This window comes from Poecilia reticulata, chromosome 19, assembly GCF_904066995.2.
Source record: "Poecilia reticulata chromosome 19, P_reticulata-male-v2, whole genome shotgun sequence".
Taxonomy (NCBI): Eukaryota; Metazoa; Chordata; class Actinopteri; order Cyprinodontiformes; family Poeciliidae; genus Poecilia; species Poecilia reticulata.
Genome location: NC_088848.1, coordinates 2,070,033 through 2,083,881, shown reverse-complemented (window position 1 = coordinate 2,083,881; position 13,849 = coordinate 2,070,033). Strand labels below are relative to the sequence as shown.

The 13,849-nt window shown below is 41.9% G+C and overlaps 1 protein-coding gene across 6 annotated transcripts in view; it reads left to right on the top strand.

Moving 5' to 3' along the window:
* The window catches only part of mpripa (myosin phosphatase Rho interacting protein a), a 60,342-nt gene that overhangs the window by 38,799 nt on the left and 7,694 nt on the right, over window positions 1-13,849 (top strand). For 5 of the 6 annotated variants that reach the window (XM_008436382.3, XM_008436384.3, XM_008436380.3 and 2 more), the window contains 8 exons: window positions 2,091-2,147; window positions 2,233-2,301; window positions 3,217-3,306; window positions 4,240-4,349; window positions 4,473-4,511; window positions 7,089-7,701; window positions 8,180-8,296; window positions 9,759-13,391. In XM_008436382.3, the coding sequence (XP_008434604.1) occupies window positions 2,091-2,147; window positions 2,233-2,301; window positions 3,217-3,306; window positions 4,240-4,349; window positions 4,473-4,511; window positions 7,089-7,701; window positions 8,180-8,296; window positions 9,759-13,391 (4,728 nt within the window). The remainder of the gene's footprint in view (window positions 1-2,090; window positions 2,148-2,232; window positions 2,302-3,216; window positions 3,307-4,239; window positions 4,350-4,472; window positions 4,512-7,088; window positions 7,702-8,179; window positions 8,297-9,758; window positions 13,392-13,849) is intronic. The other variant, XM_008436383.3, reaches the window with a different exon arrangement.

The window sequence follows — 13,849 nt, the reverse complement described above, 5'->3', positions numbered from 1 at the left end:
CCATCCATCCATCCATCCATCCATCCACCCAATTGTCCATCCATCCATCCATCCATCCATCCATCCATCCATCCATCCATCCATCCATCCATCCATCCATCTCAAGGGTTCATAAAAAAAGAGTAAGAGGGGTAAAAAAAAATCCTGACTATAAATCCTGGAAACAAAATTAAAAACAGCATTTCTGCAGCTATCAGCACTGCAGTCACACAACATTTTACCAAGTATTTTTGTACAGTTTCTATTGCAGATATCTTTGTACAAAACTAACTTACAAGATATAGAAGCTTGTCTAAGTCAATAATTTCTTAATATTGATAGGAATGCTCAGGTTTCTCTGGTTTATTATTGCTCTTATAACATGGGAAAAAATGTCTTATAAGTGAAATAATCTGCCAGTGGAGCTAGAACTTGGTTGCTAGGTAACGGCTGGGCCGGGCTGACGTTGCTAGGTAACGGCCGGGCTGGCGTTGCTAGGTAACGGCGCCAGTAAAACTGAAAGTTTCTCACCAATATTAAGGAACTATTTAATCAAAACAAGCCCCTATATCTTGCTGAAAAGTTAGTTGTAAGTTAGTTTTGTCGTATTTTAAGCTCACTAAGATATTCGCACTGGAAACCAGAACAAAACTACTTGTTAATATTTTGTGTTTGTGCGGTGAATCTGCTGAAATCTGCATCGGTGACTCCCAGTCTGACTCTGCGGTCTGTTTCGGGGTAATCCAGTCAGCGTGTGGCTGATTTCTGTGTCCCGGCTGCAGCTGCCAAACCCCCCGCACCCCCCATGCACACGTCTACATACACCACTGCCGCCACTGCTGCCGATTATAAATAACCAGCTCAGAAGCAGGCAGAGTTGCGTGGCAGAGACAGAAACAGGTTGTCAACATATGAGTTAAAGGCGATCAGAATGACTCTGTGCCAGGCGGTGACTCCTCACCGGATGAAACTCAACCAAAACAAGGTACCGCCGCCGATCCCACGGCTCATTTCTAGGCGAATGTTCTGAGTTTGGCGTCCATAAACGGCCCGCCGGTTGCTCCAAGGCAGCAGTTTGTGTTTCACAGGGACGGTCCAGGTCCCGCCAGTCAGTCTACAGTCGAGGCTCCGCTTCCGAACTTAACGAGCTTCACAACTTTATCTGCCCTAAAGATTATCAGGCTTTCTGTCTGACGTTCCTCTGCAGAAACTGCAGGAACGTGTAGCAAACAGTTTCAGATGTTATTTATTTTTACGCCCTTTATGTTCAATATGAATCAAACACTCAAAAAAATTAAAGAAAAGAAAAAAATGTAGATTTTTATCTATTTTCAAATCAATATGTGATTTTAAAATTTCCTACTTATAACGACCTGATGACTGTCAGAAAATATAACTAATTATCCTTCTGTGCGCCGTCTTATAAATATTGGTTAAAAAATGTATTTCAGTGGGATTATTTACGGACGAACCGATTCACTTTTTCACTTCCAATACCGATATCGGTGGTTTAGTATCGGCCGATACGATACAGAAAAAACATGCTGAGTTCACTTAAATGTTTGTTTCTTTTAAAACACAGACATAAATGAATTACAGATTTATTTGATAACTTAGACATCAACACATTCATAAAAAATGAAACATGTAAAATTTTAAATGCCTAACTCTGAGTGTTTTTAAATGACATTTTAAAAACTCATTTTTATATTTATGGATTGTAAATGTACGTATTTCTATGTGCATGCTTCTTTCTATTTTATTTTATGTATTTATTTATATTTATATCACACTTTAATGTGAATATTCTTTATAAATTTTATTTTGCTCATTTGTATTTACTGATAATGGATGGAGTAGTTTGTTAAATAATCAATTTCCGCCTGGGGATCAATAAAGTGTTTTATTATGTATTTTAAAAACAAACTTTTTCCTTAAATAAAAAATGTTACTATCAAGGACTTATTCAAAATATAATTTAGCAACAAACAAAAAAGATTTTGGAGCATTTTGAATACTTGGAATTGTGATTCTCTATATAATAGATTTTTTTCTGCATCTCTAATTAAATAAAAAATATTATTATTATTATCTATTTGTTTTGTCTGCAGCCGGATTTGCTGAACTTTAAGAAAGGATGGATGACGAAGCTTTATGAAGACGGAGTGGTAACTTTGACTCATTAGCAGGATTAAATCTCTGCTGCTGCTGCTTGACTGATTTAATGTAACCGACTTTTATTTTTCTCTTTAGTGGAAGAAACACTGGTTTGTGCTGACGGACCAGAACCTGAGGTTCTACAAAGATTCGATCGCTGAGGAGGTGAGGAGTTTGTTGTTCTTTAAAGCTGAATTAAAGAGGCAGCGTCATGTAAAATTGACTTTGTTTTAGCTTTAATCGTGTTTCAATGTTTTTCCCTCATCAAAAACAAACATAAAGTGTTGATTTGATTCTTTCATGCATGTCTGAGAAATCCTTTAATCTCCATGGCAACCAAAAACCTGGGTGGACCTAGCCCCGCCTTCAAGCCGCAGCTCCTCCCCCTCTCGGCTCCTTCAGACTAGCCAGCAGCAATTAGCAAACAGCTGCTGAGCTCATTATAGGAGCTGCTGCTCAGAGCAGCGCTGGTAAAAACATTTAAGGGTTAATAGAGGAGCCATGTTGGGATGACTTCCTGGAGGCGGAGCTTCAGAAAGAGCAGGAGTTTCTTAAAGAGACAGAGGCCCAATTTCAAGATGTTAAATTAGGAAGTCAAATTTCTTTTAAGTCACATTTGATATATAAACTGAAGGAACAACAGCTGTGTTCCTTTTGACCATATAGCTGCACAATTCGACTTTTTGAAAATACATTTGCTTAATGGAAAAACGTCAATTTTGAAAAAACGTAAAGTTTTTTACGCTAGGATGAGGTGTTTGTTTTGGCCAGGTAAGTTTGGTTGATTTTATAAAACTGTAATGAAACATTTCCTTCGCATCACCAACCAGATGTTACTACTGGTGGAAACCAAGAAGAAGACGACAGGAAGTGGTGCAACATGTTTTTAATGATCAAACTTGTTCATGTGTGATTTTAATTTCAATTCTTATTTAATAGAAACTCTGCAGTGGTAACATTAGCAGAATATCGACAAAGATTTGAACTAGTTTGTAATGGAAATGTGGCAGCAGCTGCTATAGAATGAACAGGACACTTTAAGTGTTAATTCTCTCCTGATTCTGACCCGTTTTCTTTCAGGCCTCGGAGCTGGATGGCGAAATCGACCTCTCCACATGTTACGACGTCAAGGAGTTTCCCGTCCAGAGGAACTACGGCTTCCAGATCCTTGTGAGTGTTGATGCTTTCCGGTCGTTGCTGATGCGGCGTCGTTAATCTGAACATGAATCTGCCCGTCTATAAACAACCCCAGACTCCTCGTGGTTCTGGTATCAGGCTTCCTCGCTGCTTATTGTCTGACATGGAGGTTGGCACTTTGGTTTGTCCTCTCTGTGACATCAGTGGGTTTTAAATTAGATGCAGCCGTCGCCACCTCTTCCTCTCTTAATCCGCGCAGCCAGACCCGTCTTTGTTTACACGAGGAACCGCAGGGAAAGCATCCAGAGGGAATCCGATTAATCATAATTCAGTGGAGCAAAAACACCAACATGGTCGCCCGTTTGGTAGCGTCAGTCTGGAGGAGGCGGGGCGGCGAATCGGTTTTATTGGTTCATGGAATTTTTGGTTTTTCAAGATTTAATTTATGGAAAATCTGATTTTAATCAGCTTGAATTAAACTTTTTTTCACAGAATTCTGACTTTTTCTAAGGGTTCAGACTCTTCTGAGATCAAAAGTCAGAAAATGTCAGAATTCTGAGAAAAATTCAGAATTCTCAGAAAAATTCTGAATTCTCAGGCAAAAAAAAAGTCAGAATTCCACAAAAAATCAAGGATATTTTCATAAACTTAATAAAAGACACAGACATATTTTACTTACTGTTAATTAACTTTACCTGTTTTGGGTTAGTTATAATTACCAAAGTTGTGTTATGTGAAACAAAACATTGTGTACCTGCTGCACAAGGCTGAATACTGTAACAAGGCATCATTAATAACATTAATACATAATAATAGTGAACTGAAACTTTAGTTCATCTGTTTTTATTTTGTCTCCAAATCCGCCTGAAATGCTTTCAAACGGTCTAATTTTACTGTTTCTTGCAGTTTATGTGATTATTTTTGTGTTTTACATCTGAAATGTGTTTTCTGACGAAACGCTCCCAGTGTAAGGACGGCGCCTGCACGCTGTCCGCCATGACCTCCGGGATCCGCCGCAACTGGATCCAGGCCATCATGAAGAACGTCCGGCCCACCGTCGCCCCCGACGTCACGCGGTAATCCCCGGCCCGGTCAACTCCGTCAGACGCCTGATTTATCTAAACGCCGCCTCCTGCCCCTCCTCACCCGCTCTCCCCTTCTTTCTCTTCCTTCTTCCGGTGTTTCCTGCCCACTTCCAGGAAAAACATCTCTCTGAAACTGTCCGTTCTGAAGCCCAGGTTGGAGCGCTTGTGATGTAATCGCTCAGCAGTGTCCGTCCCGGCGTGCTTGTGGTCATGTGACTCAGTCATGTTGTGCTTCAGCAGAGGCCAGAATAAAACTGATGCTGCAGAGCAAACAGCTCTGAAAACAGACAGATCTGACTGCAGCATCACATTTACAGAAACACTCTGTTCTTTATGACGCAGCGTTAGGGCCAGTACAGGAAAAACATGAATAATAAGAATAAAGTCATAATATCACCAGAATAAAGTCGTTATAATACAAGAATAAATTTGTATGATACAAAGTCATAATATTACCAGAATAAATGTAATATGAGACTTAAAGTCATGATAATACTAGAATAATATTCTTAATGAGAATAAAGTAAAAATATTACTAGAATAAAGTTGGAATAACACAAAAAAAATTTATATTGAGAAAAAAAAATCATCATTTATAATATGGTAAAAAAAAAAACAGAATAAAGTGATAATATGAGGATTTTTATTATAATATTGCAAGATTAAAGTTGTACAACAGTAAAGTCATAAAATTAGCAGAATAACTATTTACACAAAATAAAGCCGTAATAATGAGAAAAAAGTATAACATTTGAACAAAGTTGTAGTAATACGAGAAAAAATGTCGTAGTAGTAAAAGAATAGACATACTAGGAGAATAAAGTTGTCATAATATTAAAAAAATTATATTAATAATTAAGTAGGATTACCAGAATAAATCTTTTAATCTGTAAAAATATCAGAATAACGTAAAAATATTAACAGAATAGTAATTAAAATACAACAAAACTGGTAATAATACAAGAAAAGTCAGAATGTTTTGAGAAAATCCTACGAGATTAAACAAAGTTGTATGACAATACTGGTAATAACACATTTATTACCACATGATATTACCGTAATGAGGTTGTATTCTGGTAACTTTGCATATTAATTCTCATTTAATACAATTTTATTCTTGTAATAACAATAATAATAAATCTCTTAGTTTGTATGTTTGTCTCCAGGTCGCCTCTCTATAGAAAACTCACACCCTGTTGCTCCGCTGTCAACCCTGGAGCAACAAGGTCAAAGGTCATTAAATGTGACCTTTGACCTCACATTTAATGACCCATTTAAGTGCTGATCTGGATTCTGTCTCGTTTCACTTCAGCACATCTGTTATCTTCTTCCCGCCACCAGATTCCTCTCATTCCTCTTCTAGATGTTTACGTTGACGCTTTCCTCAGATTATCGGCGCTGCTTTCGTCGCTTCGTCTGTCTTATAAATGTTTCTGATACTTTGACTAGGCTCTGTTTACGGTGCTGATTCAGGGTTTCTGCAGGTCACACAATCAAAACGAAACATTTTGTTTTTACCAAAAAAAACAAGAGCAAGCATGTGGCGACTGCATAGATTCCAGCAGCCATTATGCTACTGGTGATGTAAACAAAGCAGAAATTCTTATCATGCGGATATTTTTATTTTAATTTAGACAATTTTCTTCTGTAATTCCACATAAAGTAGTAAAAAATGTATGGTTATATATACAATTTGTAACTGAAAAGTTGATTAATTTCAGAGAATTTAAACTTAAATTTCCTTTAGATATAGATTTATTTTCATTATGTCTGTTGGTTTTTATGTTTGTGGCTGACAAAGGGTTAAAACCCAAAAATTTAGTTTCTCAGATAATTTCAGCATTTTGCATTTTTTAAATACTTTTAACACGTTTGGTTTAAACAATGTGAACAAAGGAAACAATAAAATCAGTTCAAGGTTTAAATAAAGGATTATATTTGCTGCTGATTCTGGTTTAGGTGACTGGAATCATAACTGATTACGAAAAAGTTTAAAAAATCTTGAATCTCAGTTGGACCTGCAGAAACTCTGAACTCACAGCTGGAAGAGGCTGTGATTTACGACGGCGTGTTGGAGCCACTGCAGGTGGAAAAAGGAGTAAATTTCCAACAAAACTCAGACATTTTTAGAGTAATCTGAGACGATAAATCTAAATCAACTCAGAAATTTTGAGATTAATCTAAGAAATTTTGTAGAAAAGAAAGAAAAACAAGAGATTTCTGTGTTTAAAAAGTCAGAAATACGTTAAATAAAAATCTAAAATTTTGAAAATCTTGGAAACATTTGAGAAAATTTTTTAAATTTATGGGATTCAAAAATGATACAATTTAGACAAACGCAGAAAGAAACCTTTTCAAAAAATTTGAGTTTAATCTAGCAAAGTTTTTCTTTTGAAGCTCAAATTTTGATTTTTTTTTTTTTTTTTTTTTACTTTGAGATTAATCTCAATGTCGAACTGTTTTCTAGACATTTTCTACTCTTGGAACTTCGATATTTCCAGGTCTTTTTTCCTCAAATTTCTGAGATTAATCACAAAATTTCTGAGTTTTTTTACAGCAAATTTAAAATTTTTCTTCCATTTCCTTGTTTTGTCTGGAAAGCCCATAAATTTGCTCCTGTCTCTATTAGCCTCTAATTCGCCGTCGTGTTTATTTTATTTTGACAGTTTGACCTGGTGCAGGTTTAAAACTCTCCTCCATTAAATCTGTCTTCACTGTTTGTTGATCCAGATCCATCCCTGATGAAAACACAAAGAGCCATGTGATGCTGGAGCCCTGTCAGGTGACCTCTGACCCCAAGTCGGACGACTCCAAGCAGTCGCCAGGCAGCAACGCCGCCACTTCCCCATCTGAGCCGCGTAGGAAAGGAGTCCGCGAGCGCCGGCGAGAGGGCCGCTCCAAAACCTTTGACTGGACCGAATTCAAAGTGGAGAAGAAGGAGAAGCCGGCGAAGGAGCGAGCGGACACGGTCGACATCAGCTCGGCGTTCTCCACCACCTCCTCCTGCTCGCCCTCCTCCTCCGCCTCCTCTCTGGCCTCCTCGCCCGCGTCTTCCTCCTCCCTTCAAACCTCGTCCGTATCGGCTCCGCCCGCCGCCGACGCGAAAGACGAGCCGTCCCCAGAGGAGCCGGGCAAAATGGACGTCGACCACAGGGCGATCAGGCCGAGGGCCGCCGACGCGACGGACGGCGTCGCTCCAGACGTCAGACAGGAAATCGAACAGCGGTGGCATCAGGTGGAGACGACGCCGCTGAGGGAGGAGAAGCAGGTCCCGATTTCCACGACTGCAGGAACCGCGGAGCAACTGCCGGCTAACGAGCTAGCGGCGCTGCTGGACAAGGAGGTGAGGCTTTAAATATGACGAAAATATGAAAACAAAGACATAATATTATGACTTGTTCTTGTACAACTTTATTCTGTTAATATTATCACTTTATTCTCATATTGTGATTTAAGTTTTGTAATATTATGACTTTATTCTCATAAAATCACAAGAATAAAGTCTTTATAAGTTGTATTCTTATATTACGACTTTATTTTTTAATAACATTTTTCTTGTGACATCACTTTATTCTCATGTTATTATGACTTTATTCTAAGATGCTTTTTCTTCGCCCGGCTCTGACACTGCGCTGTAGTTCCCACTGTTTCCTGACACGTTAATCTGAACATGTTAGCATGTTAGAACAGCTGTTCATTATTTAACTTATTAACTCTAAAATCTGGGCATTTTGCTTGAAAATGTTAATTAGGAACCATTAGAAACTACGATGGAAACTGCTGGTTCTGCTGGTTGAGCAGGAATAACTGTTGTCTTCCAGTTGGGACAGAAGCAGCAGGAGCTGGACCGGCTACAGGAGCAGAACAGCCTGCTGAAGGAGCAGCTGGAGGACGCTCTGGGCCGGGAGCACAGCGCCAGGCAGGGATACGTCCTGCAGGTACGTCACACGCAGCTGCTTCAGCTGTTCACCAGCCATCAGTCAGAAACATTTACAGGTTTAAAACATCAGGACTTGTCCAGTCTTCATTCATTTATGGGAGTAAATGGAGTCATTTTCTTTCAGAACTGTATTTATTTGGCAAACGGTTTTATTAAAGGGGCTTGTTATGTATTTTCCAGGCACATAGTTCCACTTTATAACACTATCAAGTCTTCTTCAGTTGTTATGAAAATGCCTTGTGTATCAGAAATTACTTCAAAACGTTTGCTCCTTCGGAGTGAATGCAGGAGCACCTCAGGGATGTGAACTCGGTCCTTCTGTGTTTTTCTCAGCTGAAACACAAAATTAATCTATTTAAAGTCACAGTCTTCTTATTTCTCAGGCACATACTGACATTTTACAGCAAAATCAAGTAACTGGGGTTGTGCTGTGGTGGTGCAGGGGTTAAGCACAACCCATGTATAGAGGCCTTAGTCCTCGACGCGGCCGTTACAGGTTCGATTCCCGGCCTGGCGACCTTTGCCGCATGTCTTTTCCCTTCTCTCATTACCAACTTTCCTGTCAATTAACTATCAAATAAAGGCCACTAGAGCCAATAAAACCTTTAAAAAAATCAAGTACATGTTATATGCAGTTGTTATAAAAAGTCTATGCATGTCAAAAGTGACTGAAAGTGTTTTGACTTTAGACAAAGGCGTAACAGATGCCTTGAAATTGGCTCAAAAACGTTGCTTTTACGTGACACCCTCCTCGTTCACTCGGTTCCTGTTGTGAGTTATTTTAGGTTTACTGACCCTATCAAACCCAGTGAACCGGCCACATGTCATTTTAACAAACCTTTCGGTTGTTGAATCCCTGGTGAGGCTTTTTGTACCTCATAAAGTAAAATAAAAACCGTTTTTGTTACAGGTTTTTGTGTGAAAGACGTGTACATTTTTTAAAACCATTCTACTAAAGGGAGTTGTTGCTTAGTCTCTCGAACTGAAATGCATGGTTGTGGTGCTTTTTGAAGCATGAGTTTTCACTAACTTGTCCTAATCGAGTTTCACATCTCCTGGGAAAATAACTGATTTGATCTGTTGAGTTTAAGGTAAGAGTCCTGATCCGTGAGCTTCGCGCTGTGCTTTTTCCTTCTGTCTGCATGTGTTGCCTCCCAGCTTGGTTTCTGCATGTTTCTTAATGTTTTTCACTCTTTTATTCCTGCAACATGTTTTTTTCAGAAACTCTATGTTAGCATTAAGTCTGAAAGGATGTAGTTCTTTTAGGTTTTTCTCTTTTTTCAAGTGAACCCTGAAAAAGCACAGTGGAAGCTTGCTAAAAACAAACTTCAAATAAACAGGAATATTCGCGAGAAAGGAGAAAACTTATTTCTCTGCTAATCCCTGAGATGTGGTTCTCTGTAAATGGTGGGTGAGATCGGGCGATGTCATTAATGAAAATGTCTCATGATCTTTTCAAGAGTGCAACGCCGCCTTCCTCATCGCCGCGCAAAGTGCCATGGCAACAGTTACACAAGCTCAACCAAGACTTGCAGGGCGAGCTGGAGTCCCAAAAGCGCAAGCAGGATCTCGCTCAACAGCAGATCCGGACGTTAAGGCGCAGCTACACCGAAGCTCAGGATGCCGTAGACCGCCATGAGACCGACATTCAGGCTCTGCAAACCAAACTTGCGTCTGCAATGACGGAAATCGTAGCGAGCGAACAAGCTGTGGCTCGAATGCGCAACGAGCTGAAACTGGAACAGGAGCGCTCAAAGGAACAAGAGGAGGAATTTGCCCGCAACGAGGCCACCTTGCGAGCCCAGCTGAAGGACAGCGAAGAAAGACTCCGGGAAGTTGAGGCAAGCCTGTTGGAGAGGAACCAGGCCCTCAGGCATCTGGAGCGCCAGCAGGCCCTGCAACGAGATCACGTGAAAGAGATACAGAGGTTGCAAGAGAGGCTGCAGGAGGTAGCGGCTAGGCTAGCCGCTACAGAAGAGGGCCAGGCGCTAAAGGAGGAACGGTTGAGGAACGAGCAGCGGATCATGCAAGAGAAACATGAGAGAGAGAGGCAGAACCTGTGCAGAAGATTGGCGGAGGCCGAATCTGCACAGAAGGAAGTAGAAGACAGGTTGTTGGAGGCTGAGCAACAGGTTGAGGCCTTGCTTAGAGGGAGGCGGGCGTCAGGTGGGAAGGAGCACAAGGAGGAAATGTTGAAGCTGCAGGAGCAGCTATCTCTGAAGACGGACAGGATGGAGACGCTGAGGGAAAGTGTGCGAAGGTTGGAGGAGGAGAAAGGCCAGCTGACCTGCCGCTGCCAGGAGCTTCTCAACCAGATCACAGAGGCGGACCGCGAAGTGAACAAGCTACGCAGTCGTCTGGAAACCGAGGAAGCAGATTACTACACCCTGGAGCATTCATATGAGCGGGCCACGCAGGAGTTTCAGAAGATGAGCCAGTTTCTCAGAGACAAAGAAGAGGAGATCAAGCAGACTAAAGAGATGTATGAAAGGCTGATGGTGCGTAAAGAGGCAGACCTTAAAGAGGCTCTGGTCAAAATGACGGTGCTTGGCAGCAGCTTGGAGGAAACTGAACAGAAGCTACAATTTAAAGAGGTTCTTCTTTGTCAAATGAGTCAAAGTCTCATCAGTAAGACTGAGCCTGGCGATGCTGAAGAAGATCTGCAAGCCAAACTGGTTGTTGCAGAGGACCGCATTGCAGAGTTGGAGCAGCACCTGACTGCCCTGCAGCTGGGCTACGCAGATCTTTGCTTGGAAAGGAAGCATCGCTCAGACCAGGACAAAACTGGAGCAGTTAAAACATCATCTCCCTTGTCGTCAAGCACAGACCTGTCCATAGGTGACTCTTCCAAGACGGAGAGATCCTCTGATGATAAAGAATCTGAAGCAAAGAGACCAAGGATCCGATTTTCAAGTATTCAGTGCCAAAAATATGTTGATCCTGAAGTTGTAGAGGCCAGTCAAACAAGTTCAGCTGACAAAAACATCTCTGACATTGCACTCTCGCACACTAGTGACCCAGAGAAGTTCATTGCTATCATACACGCACTGGAAACAAAGCTGCTCACCACCGAGGATAAGCTGCGAAATCTCACACAGAATCTTGACGTTCAACGGGCCGTAGAACCCGGAAACGTCTCCAATACCGATCCAAAGGTGTCGGAAAGAGTGCCTTGCTCCCCAGAGGAGATTAGGAGTGTTGAAAGTGAGACCAGGAGTAGTTCTGCTCTCGAGCATTATAGCAACGCCTTGGTGTATGTTGAAAACGGGCGCGAGAAAGTTAGGGCGATGCTCAGTGGCTGCCATGGTACCACTGATTTACAACTGCAGTCGCTTTCAGAAATAGAGAGGGATTTATTTAGTGCCTCTCTGCACATCCGACAAGGTCAGAAGACGTTGGACGAGCAGTCACCGGTTGCTCAAACCCCAGAGGCCGTAGACAAGGAGTCCCTGCTCCTCTTTGCCAAAACGTTGTCCTTCGAAGCCGCCGTTTTGAACAAAATGGCTTTGCTGATACAAACATCGAAGTCCGACCTGTTGCAAGCTCTTGTTGAGATATGGCAAGACTTGGAGCATGTCAAAACAAGTGAACAGGATTGCTTGGCGATAGTTTACGCGGATGTCTTGACCAGGAAGCTGATGTTGGAAAGTACATTCTGGAAGGACCTTGAGAAATCTGAGGCTGCTGGAATCGAAGAGATCGAAGCTGAAACCATCACAGTCAACACCTTCCTCAAAGCAGAAATCACTTACTCCATGGAAAACATTAAACTTTGCTATGAGGAGAAATTCAAACTTCTCAAAAGGGAGTTGGCTGATGCCCACTTCAGGCTCAATCAAAGGGAAACGGCTCTTAAAGCAATTATTGATGCTTCAAAAACACCTGATTTAAAATCTGTGATCAAGGATGTGAAAAAGGACCTCGGTATTAGCAAGCAGAAGCTGGCTGACATTCGCCCCCCTGAACTCGCTCCCTACATGGAGCAGATTGAAGTAGAAGAAGCTAGAGATTTGGCTGAGGAAGTCGTTGATAGACACTTGGCAAGTGTGATGCCGTATGGCGGTCAGGCTATTGAATCCTTTCAAAACACTCATGAATACCTGGCTAACGAACTCCAAAGACAAGCAGGTATCCTGCAAAGGTACGCAGAGGAGATAGAAAGCAGTGGAAGCCATCCTGCACTGTCCAAAATGATCCAGGCGGTTCTAGGACACCAAACATCCCATAATGTCACAAGTGCCTCTCTTTGCATGCGAGAAGCCCTCATTCAGGCCCAGGTGGCGTACGTGGCATGCAGGCTGCGGGCCACGCACGAGCAGGAGCTGGACATGTGTCGGCAGACCAGTCAGGATATGGAAGCTCTGGTGCAGCAGCATTCATTCAAGGTCGTAGAAATCCAAGAAAAATACGAGGCTTCTTTGCGGCAGGAGCAAGAGAACTTCTCCCAAACTATGATTGCTCTCCAGAGAGAGAACGAAACCCTGAAGAGTGAGCTGAGCGAACGCGTGAACCAGCTCACCCTTCAGCAGGAGCGAGTGTCTCTGCTGGAGGATCGTTTCCGGAAGGAGACCGAAGAGCTGAAGGAGAAGTGCCAAAGCGAGCTCAGTCAAGCGGAGCGTTGCCGGGCCTCTACGGAGCTGGCGCTCATAGAGACGGCCGCCGACAGCCAGAGAAAGCTCGAGGTTCTACTGGCGGACATCGACAGCATGGAGGAGCGTCACAACCGTCACGTTAGGAAGCTGGAGGAGCAGTTCAAGGACCGGATCATCGAGCTGCAGCATCTTCACAGAGAGGAGCTGGATAAGTTACATTCCCAGTATGTCGAAGGCTTTCAGAGTGCTGACAAACACCCTGAGGTCCTGAACTCGCCTCCCTGCGAAGAGGTGGAGTCTCGAATGGAAGAGGAAGACGAGGGGAAGAGGGCGGATGTGCCAAACGTGTCGGAGCTGGACTCCATGATGGTTCTGAAGGACCGAATCCAGGAGCTGGAGACGCAGATGAATAGCATGAAGGACGAGCTGGAGAACAAGCACCTGGAGGGGGATGTGGCCAGCCTGAGAGAGAAATACCAGAGAGACTTTGAGAGTCTTAAGGTTTTTCTTCTTTCATTACATAAATTAAATATTTAAAGCAGAGAGAAGTAGACGGTTAGCGAGCTTATAGTGACATTTATTTTACTGTTACTGGGAAATGGTGTGATTTTTTTATTTTTATTTTAAAAGCCTCCATCAGACTCAAGGCAGCGTGAAGTTAGACTTCCTGGTTCAGTCCATCCTGGCTGCTCCATTCAGACGATCCAACGCTAAACATGATTTCTCCCAGGTCAGAAGTTCAGATGAAAATAGCAAAAAAAGATGCTTAGAATACACTTTAAACCATGCAGTTATTATAAATAATAGTTTCTATTATTATTTTCCTTTCTTGTAACTGGAGAATATCTTAGCCATGAAATCCTGTTAATTGTTTCCTACATTGTCAACTTAATTGACTGTTTTATGTTATAAATTGAATTGGACTTTTGATTTATTGGGTTTATTTGAATGGAAATTGG